Raw genomic sequence first — 26870 nt, forward strand, 5'->3', positions numbered from 1 at the left:
TTTAAAATTGTTTTATTTGGGAAAAGTGCGTCTTACAAAAGGGCAGCTGCAGAATACAGAGACCTCTGCAACGATTACTTGTTTTTGCTTAACGTGAAAGAATGAGTGGTATCCAAGGAATCAAAGCAGTAGATGGACAAACCAGGGGCATCTCCAAGTTATTTTCAGGAAATAGAGCAACAAAACGCAGATTTATAATTTCTGATCAAGGACTTCTTCTAACAATTTAACTTTAGCTTATCTCGTGGATTACCACCTCTCCGTCCCCTTGTAGTGGAAAAGCATGACTTACTACTGCAAACCAATTACTCCACTACAGGAAACGCCTTAGAACATAGTTTCGAATCACACCTGTCTAACTGCAAAGCTCAGGGATGGAATGAGGCAAATACCCACAAAAACGAACAGAAAAACCCGACAACAAAACCCCTCAAATGAGGACAAAGGTTTGTCAAAAAGTGCCTGGACTAGAAAGTCTAGGAGATCGTAAAACATTAAATACAACCATGTAACTGAGACCCAGTTTGTGTTAATACATGAGATAACCAGAGAGTTTGAACTTCTGTGGCTAAGCCCATTTCCCTATTTATATAGACAGAGCTAGCCCTGCTCTATTAACAGCTACCAATATACTGCTTTGTCCTTTCAGATCTATTTGCCACACGAGGCTGAAACCACTAAACTTGAGTTTTTCCACTAAGGCTACAGACACTGCATCTATGCAGGGATGAGAAGCTTGTTACACACTCACACGTACCAAGTCTATCAGCCCTTGGGAGTCAACTTCCAACTCTGCATTTATTTTATTCCACTATATCTTTATATGCGTTCTTTCACAATTTTCCTATCAGGCTAAACACAGTAAAAATCTCAACACAGTCACACCTGGTTCTGGTTACCCAGCAGTAGTACTTGTGTGCAATTAAACAAGAGACCAAAACCACAGAACAAGTGCACAGGGTGGGGATTACAGGGCAGGGAACAGATATAAAAACAAAGATGTGCAGAATTCACCAGAAACCTCAAGCATCCGCCTAAGTCTATAGCAGAAGGCTACATGCCACAGTTCAGATCCTTCACCTATCACCCCAATTCTTGGACCCCAAAGCAGGACCAATGCTGTTACTTTTGAACCTGGGGTCCTCAAAAATGAGTACTGGAAATCCAGAAATGCCACCCTTGAACTGTGTGAATCTGGCTGAAAACAGATGACGCAACAAACCTACACTCTAACTGTCTGACAGTTAAATTCATGTTACCAAAAAAACCTAACTTTTAAGATTTATTTTTGTAACTTTTTTAAACAGAGAAAACAACATACTCCTTGGGGATCGAGAGGACAGGCCCTGGGTAAAAATTATTACGACAGCACCTGGAGTTGAGAGGCCTGCCTAGAAGAGAACCATGGGCACTGCCGCCACAAGCGGGGACGGCTGCCGTCTGAGGCTCAGCAGACCAGTTCACACGCCCCGCAAAGCTGCTATAGATCCAAGTCATAAAAATCTTCCAGCTCATCGTGAAACAAGTCCCACTCGTCTTCAGAGTCCGTCAGGTCGTCGTCCCCACCTGCAGCCAAAAGCATAAGCAACATCTCGCCCAGCTCAAAGGTGACAACCTCTTCTTCGTAGTTGTCAAAGGGGTTGCCGTTCTCTCTTTCCTCAATGAGCTCCCAGAAGTGGTTCCTTCGTTGGGCCTGTAAAAAACAGGGCCGTGATAGGGATGGCACTGCCGAGTAGCATCTTCTATTCTGTTGTTTCTAAGGCAAAACGTCCAGCACACCAGAGGGCATGACGAACCAGACTTCTCATTTAGGGTTTCGACTTTACCAATTCCTCCCCTCTGGTTACTTGAGGCCAACAGCTTAGGCTAGCGCTTTAAGCATCCTAGCTTCTCCTCTCACAGCCCTCCCAGTTTGCCGAAGTTGGTTTCCTCCTTTCATGCTCTAGTCTCGTTCCCAGTGTTAATCTTCTCCTTCCCCGACCCCAATCTGTGTGGGACTCAACTGAGAGTGTGGGATTTCCCCTCCTTTAAAAAAACAGTGAGAGTTACCCGGTATCTGCTTGATGTTCCCACTTTCTGTCTCTGTGGCTCCTCTCTACGGCCATCGGGGTACGCATGCTTGTAAAAACAGTTCCCTCCAAATGGACAGCTCCCACGTCCTTCATCAAAATACCTGCACGCCTTGTTGCTGGAAAGGAAAATATCGCAACCCTTATTCACGGTGGATTTCAGGTCTGTATTTGACTATCATCCAGGGTTTCTTTAAACAGGGAGGGATAGAACTGGTACGTCTGTTTACAGCCCTCCCCAAGGTGTGTTCTTAAACACGTGTGTGCTATTGCATGAAACACCGACTAGAAACAGAAACTGGTCAAGTCTAGCTGTTTAACAGCCCTAGAACCGCAGATCCAGCAGAGAGAAAACCTTCGAGAAAGCCCACACACAAGAACATAGGACAACTGTAACATGGAATCAGGACAAGGCAGACCCCATTCCTGGGGCTTTAGCTCTATCAGCAGTGCAGACTTCATCGTAACGCAGCCCTTTGGCGTGCACCCCAAGGACTGTGTTATAGCAAGATACAGAACAGTTAAGTGTTATCAGCGGTGACAAAATAAACTGTACTGGGAAGTAAAAGAAAGGGTAGGAAGGAGGTAGGAGTATATAATGCAGCACTGTTCTTTTCAAAGTGAACCCAAGCGACGTTGGGATCTTAGGTTGAGAAAAGGCTGCAGTGCTCATACCTCATTGCCTCCTTGTATTTCTGAATGAGTTTCTGCTTCTCTTCTTTCTCCTCCACCCAGTACTCACTTGGAATGACAAAGTTAGATGTGATCCGGCATTCTGGGCAGGACCTGGGAAACAATGAACAGGCTGCAATGCAAATTCCCCTTTATAGGCCCACTGTCCTTCAAGGACACACCCTGGTGTGTCACCTCCAGATTTAAAGACTTAACTGAAAGGCAGATGGGCTTTTCCTGAAAGGGTTCCACAGACTGGTCACACAACTGACCATTTCTTTTGAGGCAAGACAAACTCCTTTATAAATTCAACTCAACAGCTAGCCAGTTCATTAAAAAAAAATAATAACTTAGGTTAAAGAAAACAACAAAAGAAGACATTTCACACAGACTCCTTTTTCTTTCGTTTAAATAAATTTATTTCTTGTAACTTTGCTCTGTTTAGATTATGTAGTTTTTGTTCAGTTATGAGAACAATCTTTAAAGGATGGTGGATTATTGGCTAGCTTAATGGATGGAATAGGAAAGTGGAAAATGTAAAATGTCAGGAAACATACATTCAGAGCTAGATAAGTTTGTCCTCTGAACCTAAACTGGCTAATCCATTAAACACAATCTCCTCAGAAAAAAGCACAAAGATTCTACTAACTGATACATACGGTTTCCTCATTCAAATAAAAGTAGATATACCAACTAATCTAGAAGCTAGCTGAAATACAAAGAAGAAACCCCAATTAGAAGAACCCCCAGTTTCAAGATAAAATGCATGCATTTAAATGCGGTCCATCTGGTTGAAAGTTGGCACAAGATACTAAATTCTTCCCCAAAATAGAAAGCACAAACGAAGGTTGGGGAGGAGTCTCACTTTATGATCTTGCTCTCAAATTGCTTAGCACTCCTCCACTTGCGGATACACTTGAGACAGTAGGTGTGGTTGCAGTTGGAGAGGATCCCGAAGCGGCGCTCGCCGGGGTTGGCTTTTTCGTAGACCACCTCCATGCAGATCCCACACACCATGTCCTTGCTGCGCTGCACGGCAAACGAGAGCTCCATGTCCTTCTCATGGGCCTCGATGCAAGACTAGAAAAAGTGGAGAGAGGCGCAATCAAGTCATGGAGTCACGACAAGACTTCAACTGGACAGCTAAAGACTCCTGTGCAGAGAATAAAACAGTCAGTTGAAAAGATAATGTTCCCAATACGACACTGAAAACAGCTTTGTTCACCAGTGAGTACAGGTGCACTGACATCTGGGGACTTCACGATACTCTAAAGTCAAACGCTGAGGACTCAACTTCAGGAACTAAAAAATTACCTAATTTTCTCTATCCTGCAACTCAACCCCTGCTGTTATTCACACTACAGACAGTTTTTCACACTAAGTTTGTTGATTTTACTGGTTTCTAGATGGAAAACGTAATTAGGATTAAGGCTCTAATTTACAACCCATCAGAAAATAAGGGTGAAGGAAACTAACCTTTATTAGGTGACAATTATGTGCCAGGCATATAATTCACATTCAAAATACAACAGCTTTATTGAGATATAATTTACGTCCCATATAATGCATTCATTCAAAGTGTACAATGAAATGGTTTTTGGTATATGCACAGAGCTATACAACCATCACCACACTCAATACTAGGACGTTTTCATTACCCCAAAGGGAAATCCCAAACCCAGAGCAGTCACTTACGTCCCCCCACTCAACACCCGCAGCCCTAGGCAACGACGAATCTGCGGATGTGCTTATTCAGGACATTTCGTGTAAATACGTGGCCCTCTGTAACTGCCTTTGTTCACTTCGCACATTCTCAAGGTATCTATGGTGGTACAATGTATGATTATTTCATTTTCTTTTTATTGCTCAGTAATATTCCATCATATGGAGAGACTGCAGTTTGTTTTTCCATTTTCAGGTGATGGACATTTTGGTTGTTTCTGCTGTGGGGCTATTATGAATAATGCTATGAACACTCATGTACAAGTTTTTGTGTGGACATCACATACTTGTTATTTTAAATGAGGTATAATTTACATAACATTATATTACACATATTTTAATCTCTAAGAAACATGCTAATTATAGGAAATACAGAAAAGCGATAGAAAAGTCACCCATAGTCCCATATAACCAGTTATTTTAGTATATATTTTTATCTTTTTCCTAAACCTTTTTTTTAACATCTTTATTGGAGTATAATTGCTCTACAGTGGTATGTTAGTTTCTGCTGTGTAACAAAGTGAATCAGCTCTGCGTATACATATATCCCCCCATATCCCCTCTCTCTCGCATCTCCCTCCCACCCTCCCTATACCACCCCTCTAGGTGGTCACAAAGCCCCGAGCTGATCTCCCTGTGCTATGCAGCTGCTTCCCACTAGCTAGCTATTTTACGTTTGGTAGTGTATGTATGTCCATGCCACTCTCTCACTTCGTCCCAGCTTCCCTTTCCCCCTCCCCGTGTCCTCAAGTCGATTCTCTAGTAGGTCTGTGTCTTTATTCCTGTCCTGCCCCTAGGTTCTTCATGACCTTTTTTTTTGTTTTTACATTCCATATACATGTGTTTGCATACGGTATTTGTTTTTCTCTTTCTGACTTACTTCACTCTGTATGACACACTCTGGGTCCATCCATCTCACTACAGATAACTCAATTTCGTTTCTTTTTATGGCTGAGTAATATTCCATTGTATATATGTGCCACGTCTTCTTTATCCATTCGTCTGTTGATGGACACTTAGGCTAAACCTTTTTTTTTTTTTTTTTTTAAAAACAATCCCCTGAAGTAGGCACTGCTCTCGCAAATATATACAGGGGTTTAACCTGCTACATCACACAGCCAATACGCTGAGAAGGCAGAGGTCAAACCACACTCCACTGCTTCACCACCACCCACAGCCAAAGTAAGTTTGTTAAAAGAGATGAGTATGATTAGAAGCAAAATCTGCTCCAATAAATATAAGGTTTTTAATACAGGGTCTTCCCAACAAAAAAAAAATTCATGCAGCAAATGGGCTTAGGAAACCATAGTTTGAAACTTTCATCCATCGCTGATGAGAATGTAAAACAGTGCAGTCACTGTGGAGAAAGCCTGGCAGTTGCTCAAAATATGAAGCATAGAGTTACCATGTGACCCAGCAACTCTATTCCAAGGTAATCAAGACATATGTCTACAAAAATTTACACACGAACGTTCATGGCATTATTCATAATAGCCGAAAGGTGAAACAACCCAAATGGAAAAACAAAATGTTGTACAGCCATACGGAGGATTATTATTCAGCCATGAAAAGGAATGGAGTACTGATACACACTCCAACACAAATGAATCCTGAGAACATGATGCTAATCTTTTAGCCAGTCACAAAAGGCCACATATACAAAATGACCAGAACAGGGAAATCCATAGAGACAGAAAGTAACACAGCTGCTGCCAGGAGCTGGAGGGAGGAAAGAACAGAGAGCAGTGGAGCTAATGAGCCAGAGGCTTCTTTTCTGGGATAATGAAAATGTCCTAAAATTAGAGAGAATAGTGGTTGCACAACTCTGCGAATATATTAAAAACCAATGAAATGTGCATTTTAGAAGAGTAAATTGTATGGAATGTGAATCTCAGAGAAGCTGTTATTTTAAAAGAGAAGAAAAAGGAAAAAAGGCCCAGAAGTCTGAGGTTCTAAAGCACAATTTTCTTGATAAAGCAGTCAAGAAGCCTAGGAAGGAAAACATCCCTAACTTAATGATAATAACCATTCAATTCACCAAACGTTTCTTTGAAATGAACTGACAATGTTGTGAAAAGGAAAATATAGTTCTCACACCTATTAACAGAATATCTTCCTTAAGACTTACTTTTATATGTTGTGATCTTTGGGCAGCATCCATTGGATGGAGGACCTGCAGGCCACACATATCACACGAGTCTCCGTGGAGATACACACAGTTCTCCCCATATCGGCACTCTCCCACTGCAGCATAGGGGCAGAGCTGCTTCTTTGTTTCCACTGCCGTCTGCTCCTTCTCTGATTCTTCCTTGGTCACTGAGCCCTGCAGGGGTGCTTCGGTGGAGGAAGGGGCGGCTGAAAACGGTGAAGAGTGTGGTAAAGGTCCAAACGGACAAGGCAGAGACATAAACTATAAATAAGGGGACTGAGAAACTAACTGAAAAGAACTTCAGTTAAACTCCACAGCAGTCTATTGAACTAATTCCCTTACTCTTGAAAGAAATGAATTTCTTCTGATACTGACATTTCCAAGATTAGCTTTGTTTTAAATTTTTTTTAAAAAAACCTTTTCCCGTATTTCTTGTGCAACTGTATTGATTGATTAAAGGAGAGAGGCTTGGGATTCCCCGGTGGCACTGTGGTTAAGAATCTGCCTGCCAATGCAGGGGACACAGGTTCAAGCCCTGGTCCGGGAAGATCCCACATGCCGCAGAGCAACTAAGTGTGTGTGCCACAACTACTGAGCCTGTGCTCTAGAGAGCCCGTGCTCCGCAACAAGACAAACCGCCGCAATGAAGGGTAGCCCCCGCTCACCCCAACTAGAGAATGCCCGTGCACAGCAACGAAGACCCAATGCAGCCAAAAATGAAAAATTTAAAAAAAGAAAAAAAAGAGAGAGAGAGGCTTCAGTTTTTCAAAACATTCTAAATTCATTACTATTGGGATTCAAAATATGACTAAATATGAAGATTGGAAGCAGGAAGCTTGTGAAAACTCAGCTAATTGATGAACTACTCTCTATCCCTCTAACTTGTTATTATTCTTCAAAATACTCACTACGGCCACAGTAGGGCTGCCCAGGAACAAACTCAATGGCATTCACCCAGTCTTCTGAACCTGCTCCTACAGTTGAAAAGTTTGAATTTCTTGTCTCAGCTTCACCCATATTCATTTCAACAATCGGTCCAACTACTGATGAGAGACTTGAGGAAGCAGCAAGGGGTGACTTTGCAGTTAGATCTGTAGCAGTTGCTTCTTCTTGTTTCAGTGGCTTGCTGTGTTCATATCTTAAAAATAAAATAAAATAAAATTTAAGAAGTCGGCAGTCACTGTCTAACCAGAAGCCTCTAGATGGAATATATTCCCTATCCTGTCCTTGGGTTCTTTTCAAACTACTGTGCCTATGAAACACGTGGAAAACTGTTAAAAGGCAGATACCTAATTTCAAAGTCTGGGTGCAGCTCAGAGTGTTGCGTGTCTAACCAGCCCTCACGCATGCAGTGCTGCTGCTCCAGGGACCAGTGTGAGCAGCAAGGCCATAAACCAGGGGTCAGCAAACTTAAAGAGTCAAATATACACAGACTCGGGGCTCTGCAGGTCATACTGCCCACGTTACAACTATTCAACTCTGCAGCTGTGGTTCAAAAGCAGCCATAGGGGGCTTCCCTGGTGGCACAGTGGTTAAGAATCCGCCTGCCAATGCAGGGGACATGGGTTCAAGCACTGGTCCAGGAAGATCCCACATGCCGTGGAGCAACTAAGCCCGTGAGCCACACCTACTGAAGCCCGCAGGCCTAGAGCCCGTGCTCTGCAACAAGAGAAGCCACCGCAGTGAGAAGCCCGTGCACTGCAACAAAGAGTAGCCCCCCGCTCGCCGCAACTAGAGAAAAGCCCGCGCGCAGCAACGAAGACCCAACGCAGCCAAAAATAAATAAATAAAATAAATTAATTTTTTTTTTAAAGCATCCATAGGCATTATCTAAATGACGATGCGTGCTGTGTTCCAGTAAAATTTACAAAAACAGCCTTTGGTCAGGTTTGCCCTACAGGCCTTATAGTTCACCTACCCATGCTGTAGAACATCTATTACCCTTCAAATTCCACTCTAATTAGGAGTTTCAGACAGTTGACTACCGTTCCCATGGCAAGTCTGCTAAAGAGATTGTGCAGCCAAAATTAACATTGATTAAGAAAGCAAGGCTGACACTCAAAAATTCAACAAGTAAATATGTGAAACATTTTACCAACACATAAAATTCTCCCAATATTAAAACGCAGAGATAGTATTTACAAAATATGCAGTGTGTATTTTCTTTTCCCACATCCATCCATTCATCTAATTTTCTTTTCTAAATTCTTACCCTATGCATCTCCTGATTGCTTTTCATCTGTAAAATTATCATTGACCCTTATCCCCAAATACAGAAAAAAAACTATTTATATCCTTTAAGAAGCACCTTGCTGCCTGAGAAAATCCTCACAATTCTTTGAACATTTTATGCTGAGATTCACCCAGACACAATAAATTAATTATGAATGCAGTACATAAACTGTGTTATAACATATAGTATGTATCTAGCAGTTGTAATTAATTAGTTAACTGGGCAGTACTAACCATGGGTCATCTGTGTTATAGGCGTCTGTGTTTACATCTAAAGAAGAGGTAAAACTTTAACTAAAGACTGTCCTTTAGCTTATGGCAAACATTTGCTGAGCTGGTCTTTATCCTATATTATCTCAAATCTTCCTATTCCTACTCCTAAGCATTAGGTAACCTACTCTGCTTTGCAGTACAAGTAATTTGAGTATCCTGATATCAGCTACAAAACCCAGTGCATTTATCCCACAGACTGAAATTATGCCAGCTGAAGATCAGAAATATGCTGTCTCACTTGTACCACCACACTTCATCATCAATAAACTATGAGAAAGTATTCTTTCATTTTATTTTATTTTATTTTATTTTTTTGCGGTACGCTAACCTCTCACTGTTGTGGCCTCTCCCGTTGCGGAGCACAGGCTCCGGACACACACAGGCTCAGCGGCCATGGCTCACGGGCCCAGCCGCTCCGCGGCATGTGGGATCTTCCCGGACCGGGGCGCAAACCCACGTCCCCTACATCTGCAGGCAGACTCTCAACCACTGAGCCACCAGGGAAGCCCTTCTTTCATTTTATAGATGACGTGTAAGTAGTGCTCTAGATCTAATGTGACTCCAAATCCACCCTGTACAAGAGAGCAGCCATTAGCCATATCTAGCTATTTATGCTTAAATAACATTTGAAACTCAGTTCCTTGGTCCTGGCACTAGCTACGTTTTCAAGTGTTCAATAAGTAGTCACACGTAGCTAGGGGGTCACCTTTTTGGGCATTCACACTATCAGACAAAGTTCTATTAAACAGCACTGCTCTGAAGTTTGTTTCAGAGCCTTAAGGAACCTTAGAAATCTATCCCCAGATCCTCACATTTTAACTGCTTTCACTGCCTTTAAGTTAGAAAAGAACCCGGGTTTCAGAATTAAGACAGGCTTGAATTTAAAATGCCAGCTTCACCAATAGAGAAAGCCTTCAGGGCTTTGGGAAAGTTTTAAAGGATTAAATAAAACTAAATGGCAAGATACATAAAGGGTCTAAGAAGTAGATATGACACCCATATTTTAGTTCTCTTTCTTTCCCCTTTGCCTTATTCATTTCAAGAATTTCAGGGTAAATGACTCAAAAAAAACTACTTAAAAGATAGGACTCGAATGCTTACCACCATCTATCAAATTGCAAACACTACAAAGTTTTTGAAAGGAGTGAATTTTGGTTTTAAGGAACATTTATCAAGGAATCAATAAGGTATAAATAAAATTTTTGAAAGCACAGAATATTAGCAAGAAAGTTCACATCTGTAAATAGTGCAGAATATATCTATATAAAATACACTTCTGAAGTAAAAATTTGTGAGTAAGCACTAGGAAAGGTAGAGTACAAATAAGAAAGAATAAAGCAAGAAAGAAAAAGACAAAGGCAAAAGCAATACACCCATTCTGAAAGGAGTTTACTAAAAACTAATGGTTCAGTGAAGCATGGAGCTCTTCGTCGAACAGGGACCGGCCACCTAAGGCCCTCAAGCCAAACCCAACGGGAGCTAGTAATGGTTTTGGCATTTTTAAATAGTTGGAAAAAAGATCATTTTATGACACGAAAAGTAATTGAAATTAAAGTTTCAAGGACTTCCCTGGGGGGTCCAGTGATTAAGACTCTGCACTCCCAACGCAGCGGGCATGGGTTTGATCCCTGCTCGAGGAACTAAGATCCCGCATGCCATACAGCATGGCCAAAAATAAAACTAAAAAAATTAAATAAAATAAACTCTCTCAGAAATGTTTAAATTAATTAACTAATTAAATAAAATTTCAGTGTCCCAAAATAAAGTTTCATTGGAACACAGCCACATCTATTAGCTTATGTATTTATCTAGGGCTGTTTTTGGACTACAAGAAACTGTATGGCCTGCCCAGCCACAAATATTAATTCTCTGGCCCCATACTGAAAGTCTGCCAGGCCCCGTTAAAGAGAATTCTCACATCTATTGGATTCACAGTCCATGACAGTGGCTTTGCAAAGTTATTAATTCTTTAAGAAATTAACACAGAATTGCTGATCCTTTAAGCCACAGTGGTAAGTGGTATGTTAATACTGAGGCAACATTGAAACTAATATTGAGTTTTTCTTTCACATCTTGCAAAGAATACTCTGACACAGTATCAGTTTCTATCTAAGGAAGTTTAATCCATTTTCCTTCTACCTCTACACAAAAGACAGACACTTCTCCCTCTGGTTGGCTTGCAACTGCCCACCCCCAATCATTCTGAGCTTTGATATCTGCCTTTAAATATTTTAACTTATGGGATTTCGTAGGTCTACAGGGCAAAAAAAAAAAAAAAAATCCCTCCAAAGGGGAATTCCCTGGTAGTCCAGTGGTCAGGACTCCGAGCTTCCACTGCAGGGAGCATGGGTTCAATCCCTGGTCAGGGAACTAAGATCCCGCATGCCTCACGGTCACTCCAAAGGAAACAAGATCTACCATAACAATGGTTGTCAACCAAGGCAGTCCTGTCCTTTTCCCAAGTGGGTGTTCAGAAACAACAACTAGGAGTTCTAATGGCACTTACTCAGTGGGGGGCAAAGGATGCTAGATCTCCTGCAACAGTCCTGAACAACAAAGAACTGGCATCACTAAATAAAAGCACCCCATTATGCAACACGGATGCAGCAATACTTATGCAACACGGATACAGCAACACTTCTGCAACACAGATGCAGCAACACTTCTGACCTGTTGGAACTAGAATATCATCTTTCATTATAAACTATTCCCTTCATGAGGAGTTAAATCACTCAAAATCCCTGGGCACTGGCCAAGTTGTATAAAAAGATCTCTACATAGTAAGAGTGAAAAGTAGGCTTAAGCCCCCAAGTACAATTTTAATGAGGAAACAAACAGTCTTGGAACAAGCCACTCCATGAAATTCCTTCCTTAGCTAGTCTATAATCAAGCTCTTTTTTTTTTTTTTTTTTTTTTTTTTTTTTTTGCGGTATGCGGGCCTCTCACTGCTGTGGCCTCCCCCGTTGCGGAGCACAGGCTCCGGACGCGCAGGCTCCGGACGCGCAGGCTCCGGACGCGCAGGCTCAGCGGCCATGGCTCACGGGCCCAGCCGCTCCGCGGCATATGGGATCCTCCCAGACCGGGGCACGAACCCGTATCCCCTGCATCGGCAGGCGGACTCTCAACCACTTGCGCCACCAGGGAGGCCCCCTATAATCAAGCTCTTAATAATCACCTATATCAGCCTGTCCCAAACAATTATCACCAAACTTTCCTTTCAGGTAGACTATTGGGATGTAGGTTTCCCTAATTCCTTTCACTTTACCCTAAAGAGCACTAAACCCAGCTCAAATCAGGATCATTCCCCAAAAAGGGAGCTGTATACCCTTACTAAAGAGAAAACTAAAAAGAAAAAAGCAGTTTGTTAGGTGACTTGCATCCCAGGTGAGGTCCCCCGCCCTCTGAGACCAACCTCTGCTCCTTGAGCCTAAGCCACCCCCCCCCACAGTCCCCAAGGTCTTTTCCAGCACTGTGGGTCCTGAGCACTGGCCCCGCCCACTGCCCAAACCTTGCCCTTGCTTGGGCCCCACTCTCCACAGCCAAGGCCTTTCTCCCCTCCCCCCTACTTTTTCATTTCCTTCCTCCTTTTTTTTTTTTTTTTTTTACTATTGTGGTACTGATGCACCTTCTGGTTGCTGACTCATCTATATTTTTATTTTTATATTCTTCCTAAAATATCTGTTAATTTCCTAGGCTAATTTTATTTTTTACTATATTATTGGGTTTTTTTCTTTTTTTTTTCCCATCCCAGGAGGCTTGCGGCATCTTGGTTCACGAGCCCGGAGTCGGGCTGAAGCTCCTGTGGTGGGAGTTCCAAGTCTGAACCACTGTACTAACAGAGAACCTCAAACCCCAGGGAATATTCATCGGAGTGAGGCCTCACGGAGTCTCTCATCTCAGCAACAAAACCCAGCTCTACCCAATAGCCTACAAACCCGTGTTGGAAGCCTCAGGCCAAACAAACCAGTAAGACAGGAACGTAATCCCACTCAAAAAAAAAAAAAAAAAGGAGAGGAAGATGGCAAAAAAATATATCACAGATGAAGGAGCAAGGTAAAAACCTACAAGACCAAATAAATCAAGAGGAAATAGGTAACCTACCTGAAAAAGAATTCACAGTAATGACAGTAAAGATGATCCAGAATCTTGGAAATAGAATGGAGGCATGGATTGAGAAAATACAAGAAATGTTTAACAAAGATCTAGAAGAACTAAAGAACAAACAGAGATGAACAACACAATAACTGAAATGAAAAATACACTAAAAGGAATCAATAACAGATAACTGAGGCAGAAAAACGAATAAGTGAGCTGGAAGACAAAATGGCAGAAATAACTTCCGAGGAGCAAAATAAAGATAAAAGAATGAAAAGAATTGAAGACAATCTCAGAGACCTCTGGGACAACACTAAAAGCACCAACATTCGAGTTATAGGGGTCCCAAAAGAAGAAGAGAAAGAGAAAGGGTCTGAGAAAATATTTGAAGAGATTATAGTTGAAAACTTCCCTAACATGGGAAAGGAAATATCACCCAAGTCTAGGAAGCACACAGAGTCCCATACAGGATAAATTCTAGGAAGAACACACCAAGACACATATTAATCAAACTAAAAAAAATTAAATTCAAAGAAAAAATATTAAAAGCAGCAAGGGAAAACAAAAAATAACATACAAAGGAATCCCCATAAGGTTATCAGCTGATTTTTCAGCGGAAACTCTTCAGGCCAAAAGGGAGTGGCAGGATATACTTAAAGTGATGAAAGAGAAAAACTTACAACCAAGATAACTCTAACCAGCAAGGATCTCATTCAGATTTGATGGAGAAGTCAAAAGCTTTTCAGACAAGCAAAAGCTAAAAGAATTCAGCACCACCAAACCAGCTTTACAACAAATGCTAAAGAAACTTCTCTAAGCGGGAAACATAAGAGAAGAAAAAGACCCACAAAAACAAACCCAAAATGATTAAGAAAATGGTAATAGGAACATACATATAGATAATATCCTTGAATGTGAATGGATTAAATGCCCCAACCAAAAAACATAGACTGGCTGAATGGATACAAAAACAAGACCCATCTATATGCTGTCTACAAGAGACCCACTTCAGACCTATGGACACATACAGACTGAAAGTGAAGGGATGGAAAAAGATATTCCATGCAAATGGAAATCAAAAGAAAGCTGGAGTAGCAATACTTGTATCAGATAAAATAGACTTTAAAAGACTGTTACAAGAGATAAGGAGGGACACCACATAATGATCAAAGGATCAATCCAAGAAGATGTAACAATTATAAAAGTTTATGCACCCAACATAGGAGCACCTCAATACATAAGGCAAATGCTAACAACCATGAAAGAAGAAATCGACAGTAACACAATAATAGTAGGGAACTTTAGCACCCCATTTACACCAGTGGACAGATTATCCAAAAAGAAAATAAATAAGGAAATACAAGCTTTAAATGACACAACAGACCAGGCAGATCTAATTGATATTTATCCACCCAAAAGTGGCAGAATATACTTTCTTCTCAAGTGCACATGGAACATTCTCCAGGATAGATCACATCTTGGGTCACAAATCAAGCCTCGGAAAATTTAAGAAAACTGAAATCATATCAAGCATCTTTTCTGACCACAACACTATGAGACTGGAAATCAATTAACAGGAAAAAAAAACTGTAAAAAACAAAAATACATGGAGGCGGGCTTCCCTGGTGGTGCAGTGGTTGAGAGTCCGCCTGCTGATGCAGGGGACACGTTTGTGCCCCAGCCCAGGAAGATCCCACGTGCCGCGGAGCGGCTGGGCCTGTGAGCCATGGCCACTGGGCCTGCGCATCCGGGAGCCTGTGCTCCACAACGGGCGAGGCCACAAGAGTGAGAGGCCCTTGTACCGCAAAAAAAAAAAAAAAAAAAAAATGGGCGGAAGACCTAAATAGACATTTCACCAAGGAAGACATACAGATGGCCAAGAGGCACATGAAAAGATGCTCAACATCACTAATTATTAGAGAAATGCAAATCAAAACTATAATGAGGTATCACCTCACAGCAGTCAGAATGGCCATTATCAAAAACTCTAGAAACAATAAATGCTGGAAAGGGTGTGGTGAAAAGGGAACCCTCCTGCACTATTGGTGGGAATGTAAATTGATACAACCACTATGGAGAACAGTATGGAGGTTCCTTAAAAAACTAAAACTGGAATTACCATATGACCCAGCAATCCCACTACTGGGCATATACCCTGAGAAAACCAAAATTCAAAAAGAGACATGCACCACACATTGCAGCACTATTTACAATAGCCAGGACATGGAACCAACCTAACTGTCCACCAACAGATGGATGGATAAAGAAGATGTGGCACATATATACAATGGAATATTACTCAGCCATAAAAAGAAACAAAATTGAGTTATTTGTAGTGAGGTGGATGGACCTAAAGTGTGTCATACAGAGTGAAGTAAGTCAGAAAGAGAAAAACAAATATCTTAAGCTAACGCATATATATGGAATCTAAAAAAAACAAACAAAAAAGGTACTAATGAACCTAGTTGCAGGGCAAAAATAGAGGTAGACATAGAAAATGGACTTGAGGACATGGATGGGGTGGGAGGGGGAAGCTGGGGCGAAGTGAGAGTAGCATGGACATATATACACCACCAAATGTAAAAGAGTTGGCTGGTGGGAAGCAGCAGCATAGCACAGGGAGATCAGCTTGGTGCTTTGCGATAACCTAGAGGGATGGGATAGGGAGGATGGGAGGGAGGCTAAGAGAGAGGGAATATGGGGACATGTGTATACATATGGCTGATTCTCTTTGTTGTGCAACAGAAACTAACACAGTATTGTGAAGCTATTATTCTCCAATAAAGATTAAAAAAAAAAATCTTGCAGAGACCATCTTACTACAAAGAATCGCTCATTCACAGTAGGATGGATTTCTAACACCTATTGCCCTTTTTAATATTGTGACTGACTACAAAAGACATATCTGGGTTTTTTAGTTTTTGGGTTTTTTTTTGAGGAGTGTCATTGTATCAGTTTTTTCCTTCTAGCAATATTGCAATGAAAAAAATCAGCAGAGGGCAAAATGACCACTAAACTCAGATACCAGGGGTTCCATTTCTGGGATCCTTCCTACAGTCACATGGAAAGAATCTTTTCCTTCTTCTCTACCCTTACTAGATTTCCTAAATAAAACAGATGTGAGATAGCCTAACATCAATATCCCACCCGTCAATAATTTCTTAGTCTTTTGAACTCTAAGCATTTGAACCCAATAGTTGACACAATTCTTTTCTGATAATAGGATGCTAAAATTGGCTATGATGCTGTCAAAATATCTTACCTAGTGTGACCATTTAAAATATGCCTGGGACTTCCCTGGTGGCGCAGTGGTTAAGAATCTGCCTGCCAATGCAGGGGACACAGATTAGAGCCCTGGTCCGGGAAGATCCCACGTGCCGCGGAACAACTAAGCCCGTGTGCCACAACTACTGAGCTTGCGCTCTAGAGCCCACAAGCCACAACTACTGAGCCCTCATGCCACAACTACTGAAGCCCACGTGCCTAGAGCCCGTGCTCCACAACAAGAGAAGCCCACGCACCACAACGAAGAGTAGCCCCCGCTCACTGCAACTAGAGAAAGCCTGCACAGCAACCAAGGCCCAACACAGCCAAAAAAAATTTTTTTAATAAATTAAAAAAAAACCTTAAAAATATAAAATAAAATATGCCCAAAATTCTTTGACAGTCCCCCCCGCTTTAACAGGTGGAGGCCAATTTCTTTCCCCTTGAAAGTGGGCTGGACTTAGTGACTCGCTTGTAATAAACAGAATATAGTGGAAGTGACAGTGTGTGACTTCTGAGACTAGGTCATAAAAAGGTATTGTGGCTTCGTCCTTGCTCTCTCTCTTGAATCACTTACTCTGGGGACAAGTTAGCGTGAGGACATTAAAGCAGCTCTAGGGAAATGTCCACGAGGCGAGGAACTAAGGCCTCCCACCAACAGATGTGTGAGTGAGCCACCTTCCAAGTGGTCTTCCGGCCCCCATCAAGACTTCAGATGATGGCAGCCCTGGCTGAAATCTTGGCCGAAATCTCTTGAGAGTCTCCAAGCTAGAACCACCCACCCAGCTAAGCCACTCCAAGATTCCAGACTCCAGAAACTATGAGATAATAAATGTTTACTGTTTCCAAGCTGTTGAATTTCAGGGTAACTTGTTTAACATCAATAGATAACTAATACACTTAGATATTTTCTAAACTGAGAAGATAAAGAAAAGCTCTAACTGGGACTTCCCTGGTGGTCCAGTGGTTAGGACTTGGCGCTTCCACTGCAGGGGGTGCGGGTTTGTTCCCTGGTCAGGGAACTAAGATCCCACGTGCCGCACAGTATGGCCAAAAAGAAAAAGAGAAGCAAAGCTCTACCCAATTGCTAGCAGAACCCACAGAACCCACTACTGCTGAATTGCAATTTAACGGGATTATGGTACCAATTCAATGAATGATGATAGAGATTACTTAATAACTAATCCCTCTTGGTTTTCCACCGTTCTGAGATAGATACTAGAGACTATTCTGAAGCATTTTCTGTAAATCTTGGCTTAAAATTTAATCTTGCGAGCTCAAGTGGTTTATGAAAGTTTAGTTGGAATGACAAGCCCTCTTAACTAGTAACCTAATACACTGTTCCAAATGCCTATGATCCCATTTTCTCTCCATATTTCATACTAATAGAGAACAACTGAAACTAGTCCCAACTGGTCAAATATGAACCTTATTCTTGGTCTTTAAGAGGAAATGCTATTAACAAACATGCCTTCACCACACCCTATCTCTAGGTTTGCTGGAAGTTGCTCCTCAGGCACTATTTAAACTTAGGACTGTATTATAAACTCATTTTTAAAATGTAATACATTCCCTCCAAGAGAGAGATATGTCAGTGTGCTAACATTTCTAATGAGCACTTTTTAAAGTACTATTTTAGGGAATTCCCTGGTGATCCAGTGGTTAGGACTTGGTGCTTTCACCGCCATGACCCGGGTTCAATCCCTGGTCGGGGAACTAAGATCCTGCAAGCTGCGAGGCATGGCAAAAAAAAAAAAAAAAGACTATTTTAAATCTATTATTTACAAAGTTGTTGGAATTATGTATTTTACTCTCATTTTTTTCTGCCAACCTCTCCATCCACCCCTGAACAAAACTGAATTGGAAACAAATTCTTACCTGCAGCGGTCTCCGTAAATACAGTACCCTCGCTGAAAATACTTGCACACTACACCATATGGACTGTCAGAGAGGTCATGTGAGTATCGACAGTTATCTCCTTCCTTACAAACCCCATGCATGAAATACCTGTGAGACAAAGAACCACAAGTTGGTTTATAAGTCAGTACTCAAAGAATTCATGACCAATATATTCTAATAACACAGGAGCACTATACACTAGTACTACATTCTACTGTTATAGTCTATCTACACAAACACAAGAAATGAACACAAAGAAAGTAGAACTAGATTATATGACCATAAAATTATCCATGATGGTACCACAGGAAGGTTGCCTATAGATAGAGACACCAATTTAAACTTTGAGGTCACCACTAATCTTGTCTCTACGGGTTAAGTCTGACTACTGCTCTCATTTTACAGTCCTACAGAGGTAGCTTCTTGTTTTCCACTAACTTCAGCCATAATGGCAGCTCTATCTGCAAAAAAATCAAAGATAAGCAAGAAACAACGTAAACCTGAACGGGTCAGACTACTGTATATGTTTCAATTCTTTGAGAAACCATTTTAATTCTTTAAAAGCCACATGCGAAAATCCAAGTAAAATTTGTTGCAAGGATAGAGGCAAAGGGAAATCACTTCTGTCCTTCATTTAGCAGACTCTTGTTCTAAAGGAGAACATGTGTACTTAACTAGCAGTTTCCAAAACCCAAGTATCAGAGAATGACTCAGTTTCTAAGAGGACCTGGGAATTTGCTACAAATGCAACTTTTGAGACCTCACCTCAGACCAACTAAACTGGAAATGGGGCGGAGGGCCAAGCAGCAATCTGTAAGTAACTAGGCAGATCAGGGAAGCCCCAGGGTCTTTATTTTTTGTAGATAATCCTGATCTTGTAAAGTGGGTAGAACTACCACCATCCCTTGCATCCTCCCTCCCATCACTGACTTTGGTCTCTTTCTCTTGAGCAGAGTTATGAAGATTTCATATTGGCAGACCATAACTGCCCCAAATATGCATCTATGTACAGCTGATCCAGAGTGAGGAAAAAGTGCCTATCTCCTGGGTGTGTCAATTATCTAGAGATGGAAGGTAGAATAGCACTTGTGCACTGGATTGAAGGATATATAGAAAAGAGACTCATATTTACCTAAAGGAGCCTTGAAGAAGGCTGCCCCAAATTGAAATGTGAAAGGTTCTATTCAAATTACTGGCAGGGGGCTTCCCTGGTGGCGCAGTGGTTGGGAATCCGCCTGCCAATGCAGGGGACACGGGTTTGAGCCCTGGTCCCAGAGGATCCCACATGCCACAGAGCAACTAGGCCCGTGCGCCACAACTGCTGAGCCTGTGCTCTGGAGCCCTGCAAGCCACAACTACTGAGCCTGCGTGCCACAACTACTGAAGCCCATGCTCCTGGAGCCCGTGCTCCGCAACAAGAGAAGCCACCTCAATGAGAGGCCGGCGCACCGCAACAGGGAGTGGCCTGAGAGCCCAGGAGCAGCAACGAAGACCAAACGCAGACAAAAATAAATAAATTAATTAATTTTTAAAAATTACTGGCATGTATACCTTCTATGTGACACAGAAAGAAAAAATGTAACATCTTGGTGGAACAGCTATAATTATCAAGGAGATCCTGAACTGCCCTAGGGTTTCAGTCCATAACAAAACATAAGAATATAGTAGTAGGAAGTCAAATTCTAACTATAATTAACCTAATTTCAACTGTTATCAGGTTTAACTTTAACTAGGTTTGAACTTTTGCTCAACTACAGGGCAACTTTCTGCAAGCTTTGAAGCTGTCTGAGCACCACGTAACACAAATTTGAGTTAAACCACTTGTGCTAATAGGTACTTTTTGACCTATAAATGAAGAGATTAACACTTAAAAAAACCCAACAACCCAACAAGTCAAATAATTTCATTGTAATCACCACTAGTATTATCATGCTTCAAAGTATCTATAAAAGTATCCACACACACACACACAAAAGTATCCACAGTTGGTAATTGCTTATTCATTTGAAACAGTCTCACTGTTTGAATACAGTTGCTTACTGTCCCATCCCCAGTGGGAACTTTCACAATTCTCAACACAAGACAAAGCTGTCTATACCTTCAATATTCTTTGGGGTCAGTCTGAAGTCAGAGGTGCACATACTGATACAGTCTTAAGGCTTGATAAAATACCTGCCCCTAGAGATCGCAAACCCGTTGCTCCAAGGAGTTCGGCTCCCTGACACCTGCGTTTAAATGTCCAGCAGGATGCTCTTCCTCCACACGTGTGCAACACCTCACACCACTACTACTTTCTGACATCCATGATAGTAAAAACTGTTCCCGAGAATCCAAAATGAAAGCGTAAACTCAGAGTCACTGGCCCAAGACAGTGTAGCACGGCCTGTTGGCACCTTTTGACCAAGAGCATAATACGGCAATGACCAAGAATGGAGAGAACAGAGGGGAGGCCAGGCTGGAAAGCTAGGGAACAGATCCTGCAGGGCCTTTTAAGTCAAGTTATCTTAAAGCAGTAAGAAACCACTGAAAGATTTGAAATAAGGACATGTCAGAATTAAATTTAAATTTTAAAACATTACATTAAACTGCCTTCTTCCAGGTGACGTGTCTGGGCCAGCTGATTACATTTATGTCTAGGGACTTCAGTTGATTCCAAGTTGCAAGAGCCAGCAGTGGATGCAGCTACCAGAACAGTTAATACAATCAGGCTGCATCAGTAGTCAACTGTTTGGATCAAAGTAGTAATAAAAAGCACACAGTTTAAGAATTAGGAAGACTGTTTAAATTCCAGCTTTGTGACCCTTAGTAAAGCTATTTTGTCTTAGTTTCACCACTCTTTCAGATTTAAGAACTTAAAAAAACCCAAAAAACCCCACCACGTGTGCAGTAGCAGCTGCATAGTGTCTTTGCTGGCACTTGAGTTCATTTCCCCATCTCCCCTTCCACATCTCTTCTCTGCCTTGACTACATTTGTTTCCAACCACACGCTGTAAGAGGTACACACTAACGAATCGGATAAGAAAAGCAAGAGACCTAGATGTCATACCATAAGAAGATTTTAAGTAACTGGAGTAGTTTGGCCAGAAGACAAAGGAATAGCCTTTTCCAGCACTATTCCTGGCAAAGTCAATACATGTGGGAAGCTACATCATAAACCTGGCTCAGCGTAAGGACTGAGAACTAGAACTATCCAGCAATGAAATAAGTTCCTGAGGTCCAGAACTAGCATCACCAAAGGAATTCAAGCAGACACAAATCACCTGATACTGCAGAATCAACAGAAACACTAGAATACAAGCCCTAATTAGTTACTGCCAAATACTAAGCATTATTTTACATGGTTGTTTGGTACATATGGTCTGGGTTTCTGGTTTGTTTTACTTGCCTTTTGTCTCTCAGTGATATCAACACTGTTGGTATAATTATAAACAGTCCTCACAGTGAAATCCCTTCTTGCCAACCCATGTCTAAGTCTAAGAGATCATGACATGATAGTTAGTGTAAGTTATAACCTAAAGAGGAAAAGAGGCAACTCTCCCAAGAATTTCTCCCCATTTTTTTTTTCTCTTTTAAATGCCACCACCAAAAAGCCACCATCCAAGTTCACCTTAATGCCAGTGTCCAGGCTGAGCTTGCCTTCAGTTAAAGGCTGGGCCATATGATTTCTATGGTTCCTTCCACCTTGAAGATTCTATGACTCCAATCAGACATTGTCCAATAATAAAGACAAATACAATTGACTAGAATCCCCGACTGTTGTACCTCTTGGAAACGTAAGCATGGTTACCAAGATATATATAAGAAACCCCAACAGTAGCTTGTGAGAGTGTAAGAGAACCACACAATACCCTCAAAGTACTTCTAGGCATCATAACAACCTGTCTGGGGATTTACAGAAATTACAGAATATTAATTAATTTGGCACTTAATCACTTAATCTGCTGTGACACTGTTTACTGTTACTTAATTCTTGATAAGTACATGTACCCTATTTCTCAAACTAGATTGTAAATTCCTGGTGTTTAAGAACCAGTTTATTCTGCTTTTTATCTTCTATAGTACCTGTACACATGTAGAAGCACTCTGATAAAACAGTGTCTAAATTCAAAATTACAACTTGCAAGTTACAACTTTGTTGTTTTAACCCCCAACACTAAAGAAAACTAGAAGCAATAGCATTTCTAGTTCACAGCACTAAATTCTAATAAAAAATATTAAAATGGCCTGGTGGGGGCAGCATAACACAGTTCCTTGGGAAAAGTATACCTAGGTTTTCCTTAAAGGCCGGAGAATATAAACACAATGACAGAATTTCCAGAGAAATATTTAGACAATACTAACCAACAAGAAAATACAGATGATTCTGAGCAACCAAAAACAAATTTCTAACATCCACACAGCTAAGGGAATTATACCCTTGGTGAAGAAAACAGCCTTAGTCAAATTCCTAGATATAAAGGGGGGAAGAGGCACAAACTAGAACACTATCTTGAATTCTCTTCAAAGGAGATTTTGCTATCAAACACAACGAAAATATTTATAATACAGTGCATTTCTTTATTTCCTTCAACATCTAGCTCTATGTCTCTCGTAAGCACTAATGCTTATTTACTGAATAACTGAAGGAGGTAGTCCCGAAAAGATATACACATGTTCTATTAAGTCCTTTGTCTTTGCTGATTTACAAGGGTCCTCTTCTTCTTAACGAAAGCAGAGGAATCTTACAAGCACATATCAAAGTGGGTAATTTTAGGTGTGGATTTATCAAGATCAATTTAAGCATTTACTGAGTACACCAGGCACTGAGTAAAGCCCTACAGATACAATGATAAACAAAACAGCTCAGAAAGCTCAAAGTTTACAATAAATAAATTAAGATATCGTATTTGGTATTCCCCTACTCAAAAGAAAGATTTTTTTTTAAACAGGAGATCGTGTTAGTACTTAGAACTGAAAACAATATCAAATATTAAAACCCAAGACTTATCAAGTAGCCTGTGCTTTTTTGGATAACTGTCTCAAGCAAAAGCTATAGACAGGTTTATATGAAAAACAAAAACAATAGCACATCTAAGCCTGTATCTGATACATAATGCTTCTTAGAAATATTACTCAGGTATGTAAATTTCTTAAATATATAAATCTATTGATTCATGGGCAAGGAACTCCCACTGGTCCAGGATTGATCTGGGATATTTCAGAAACTCAAAGATCCAAAAGGTAGGCAAAAAGGAATGATTAGTCTGGTGAGCTGTTCTGAATCCTGATGACACTGGTGAGGAAGTAGAAAAGGGGAAGTAAATCAGGGAAAAGTGCCTAACAGAGGGGAAAGTAAAGCGTAGAAGTGATAACGCATTCTGGGCAGAAATGAGTTGACCTCAGATACAGACACAACAGGATAATAATGAGACAAGTAATATATAGTAATGTCAAGTTAGTGATGGGTATTCAAGGCTAAACTATATTGAGATCAGAGTTAGTGTGTAAAATCAAGGCACTGAATAGAATTCTTAAAGAACCCACATATTAAAGGAAAACTAGTCTCAGTGTATAGATAGATTGGAACTGCAGGATGAATGGCTAGAAAATTCAGAAATGTAAAGGTTACACTAGTCCCTTTATTTTTAAAAGAGTCAACTAGCACATATAAATCAACTGTAACATTGTAGAGAAAAGAGAAGTAAAAGACTCAAATAATTGGTTCCATGAATAGGAATTTTAAAATTCTCATTCTTTGGGATACTACACAAGTATTCTAAGGATCTACAGATGACTGATAAAAGAAGCTACCTAGAACAGCTTATGCTTTCTACATCCCGTTATTGAAAATAACCTTAATTAAACTTATTCATGCCTTAAATGTATCATGTTAAGCACTGAGAACGCTTCACTCTCGCTGTTAATACCAGGGCAGTGAATTCTATATATTAAGAATATTTTCAAGCATTTACACATAAGTGAAAACCGGCGTTTCAACTGATTTTTTCAACCGATCGAAAAACAAAAGCTTCTAGGCGCTTACTGATCGCTTTTTAAAAATCCAAGTACAACATCCAATTAAATGCCCTAATCTTTTTTTTTTTTTTTTTTTTTTTGGCGGTACGCAGACCTCTCACGGTTGTGGCCTCTCCCGTTGCGGAGCACCGGCTCAACGGCCATGGCTCACGGGCCCGGCCGCTCCGCGGCATGTGGGATCTTTCCGGACCGGGGCACGAACCCGTATGCCCTGCATCGGCAGGCGGATTCTCAACCACTGCGCCACCAGGGAAGCCTTAAATGCCCTCCTCTTAAACGTACAGCTCGATAATTTGTTACAGGCGTGCACACGTCAGTATAACCGTCCTCCACTAATCACTTATTTTTTTTTCCAAATATTTTCATCCGACATCCCAAACCAAAACAAAATCTCTCTCCTTTCGGAGCGACGAGCTCCTTGACTCCCTAAGTAAGATGCGTGGATTTCAAAAGAGAAGTCTTTAGCCGGGGGACGGGAACGGCAGCTCGTCAAATTTAAGGCGGAGGAGACGACCCCGGCCCGGCACTCGGTTCTAAGACAAAGCTCAGAACCGCCAACCTCGATAAACATACAAAGAAGAAATAACCAAAGCTCCTGCTCCGGGTGGGGCGGGGGCCGAGAGACCCGAGACGACTTTACAAATGGATGACACGGCGGCGGGGCCCGGCAGCCAAGTCCCCTCGCCGGGGCCCGCGGCGGCGCTCCCCGGCCAGGCAGGGTCGCGGGGAGGCGGCGGGCTCCAGGCGACACCGCCAACCTCCTTCTCGAACCGGCGAGCTGGAGGCAGGGGCTGAGGGATCCGGCGACAATAAAAAGGAGGGAGGAGTCATCCTACCTCTCCCCGTGCGCGCTGCGCACTCCGCCGGGTGAGGGGAGACGGCGGGCGGTGCGGCGGCTCCTCAACGACGCCGCGCGCGCCCGAGCCTCGGCGGCAGGCGACGGTTGACGCAGCGCGGGCGGGGAGGCCGCGGCGGCCGCGCGGACAGCAAAGCCGGCGGCGGCGGCGGCACCAGCAGCGGCACCGTCGGCGGCGGCTGCGAAACGCCGGCTCCCCTCCCACCTCCGGCCGGTCGCCCGCCCCTTCCTCCGGGGTCTCGGTCCCCTCCCCGCGCCCGGCGCCGGCCGCGCTGCGTCTCACCTGCAGGTGACCTGTTTAGTCCAGCCGCCGCCGCTGCCGTCTCCCCCGCCCCCCGCCCCCAGGGACGGGGAGGTGACTGTGGGGGTAGGGGTGGGGGAAGCCGCTGCCACCGCCGCCGCTGCCGCTCGTGCTCCTGATGTTGTGGCTGTTGTTCCGGGAGCTGCAGCCTCCGCCATTACTGTTTATCCCACACAGCAATGGCGCCGGAACTTCCGGGATCACATAATTCCGGTCCGGCTGCGGAGAGGAGAAGGCGGCGAGGCGAGGGGTGGGGTGGGGAAGGACACTGAGGCGCCCGCTGGCTCCCCTCTGCCCCGCGCCGCGTCTCTGAGCGATCTCGCCGCTCGAACTGAGGGCCGGAGCCCGAGCGCCCCCCAGCCCGCCCCCAGCGCCCTCTGATTGGTGAGCGAGGCAGCTCCGCCTGGGAGGGGCGGGGCGAGGGCGGGCTACCCCAGGTGAGGCCCACCCCCCCACCTACTGCCCCCAGGCTCCACATCCAGGGAACCAAAGTCCTCATTTCAAGGGCACTGACTTAGAGGAATGCGTCCCAGCATAGGCTGATGCAGTGGAGAGGCGGAGTGGGATTGGGGTCCTGGGTTTGAATCCAGACTTTCCTGGCTCTACCAATTACTAGCTGTACAAACTTGAACTGGTTACCCATTCTCTCTAGCCTCAGTCTCCTGATCTCTCAAGTGGGGGTGAGAGTAGGCCCTACCACATAGGGTTGTGGTGAGGATTATATATGTGCGGCAATCCCTGAGTTTACTGCCTGGCCAGACTAAACACTTAATAAATGTTCTCTCTTATTCTTCCCATCAGAAGTGGGATCTCTCAACCCAAGAGAATAGCATGGTGGCTAAGCAAATGCTCTGCAGTCAGCTTGTCTCCGTTACCTCCAGGCTTCTCCCATTCCTAGCGATGTGTTTTTGAGTAAGTTAACTTACCTCTTAGTCTCCTGCTTTCCATCTGTAAAATAATAATAATTTAAAAATAATAACTGTCCCTACCCGAGACGATTATGAAAATTAAATGAGAGTCCACTGTGCTTCACACTACAGCTTTAACTTAATAGATATTGAATAGCAAAAGCTGTCTGAAATATCCCAGCTTCTAAGAGTTATTTCTAAAACTAGGAACATTAAAAAGTATTTATTCCTACTTTCTGATTAAAGCCCATGGTCCACACAGATGCTGCATATTAAATCCTGAGCAGTTTTTCATGAGCCCTTAAATTTGCTTTTCTTGAGAAAGTGAAAAGCCACCCCACTGATAATCAGACCACAATGTACCCAACAGACACAAACAAGGACAGTGGCAAAGCCAACAGAAAACAATGTTTCA

At 42.5% G+C, this 26870-nt stretch overlaps 1 protein-coding gene across 4 annotated transcripts; it reads right to left on the reverse strand.

Moving 5' to 3' along the window:
• Positions 1-25865, reverse strand: MKRN1 (makorin ring finger protein 1). Of its 4 annotated transcripts, none has more exons than XM_060108376.1 (8): positions 25530-25865; positions 18355-18483; positions 7521-7750; positions 6592-6818; positions 3607-3821; positions 2745-2855; positions 2050-2188; positions 1-1693 (listed from the first exon to the last, which is right to left on the reverse strand). In XM_060108376.1, the coding sequence occupies exons 1-8, from the start codon at positions 25703-25705 to the stop codon at positions 1481-1483; spliced, it is 1440 nt and encodes a 479-aa protein (XP_059964359.1). In that variant the 5' UTR covers positions 25706-25865; the 3' UTR covers positions 1-1480. The 4 variants fall into 4 exon arrangements, with proteins under 4 accessions (XP_059964359.1, XP_059964362.1, XP_059964361.1 ...); XM_060108379.1 differs by lacking the exon at positions 25530-25865 and adding an exon at positions 25227-25338; XM_060108378.1 differs by lacking the exon at positions 25530-25865 and adding an exon at positions 8531-8616 and having other exon boundaries at positions 18355-18436.
• Between the last annotated feature and the right edge of the window lie 1005 nt (positions 25866-26870).

The sequence above is a fragment of the Mesoplodon densirostris genome, chromosome 9, assembly GCF_025265405.1.
Source record: "Mesoplodon densirostris isolate mMesDen1 chromosome 9, mMesDen1 primary haplotype, whole genome shotgun sequence".
NCBI lineage: Eukaryota > Metazoa > Chordata > Mammalia > Artiodactyla > Ziphiidae > Mesoplodon > Mesoplodon densirostris.

Coding starts and splice junctions, on each gene's coding strand:
- MKRN1 (XM_060108376.1), bottom strand. CDS start 25,705: ATGGCGGAGGCTGCAGCTCCCGGAACAACAGCCACAACATCAGGAGCA. Junction 18,484..25,529: donor ACTAAACAGGTCACCTGCAG/GTGAGACGCAGC, acceptor TTTGTCTCACAG/GTATTTCATGCATGGGGTTT. Junction 7,751..18,354: donor ATTTACGGAGACCGCTGCAG/GTAAGAATTTGT, acceptor TTTATTTTTAAG/ATATGAACACAGCAAGCCAC.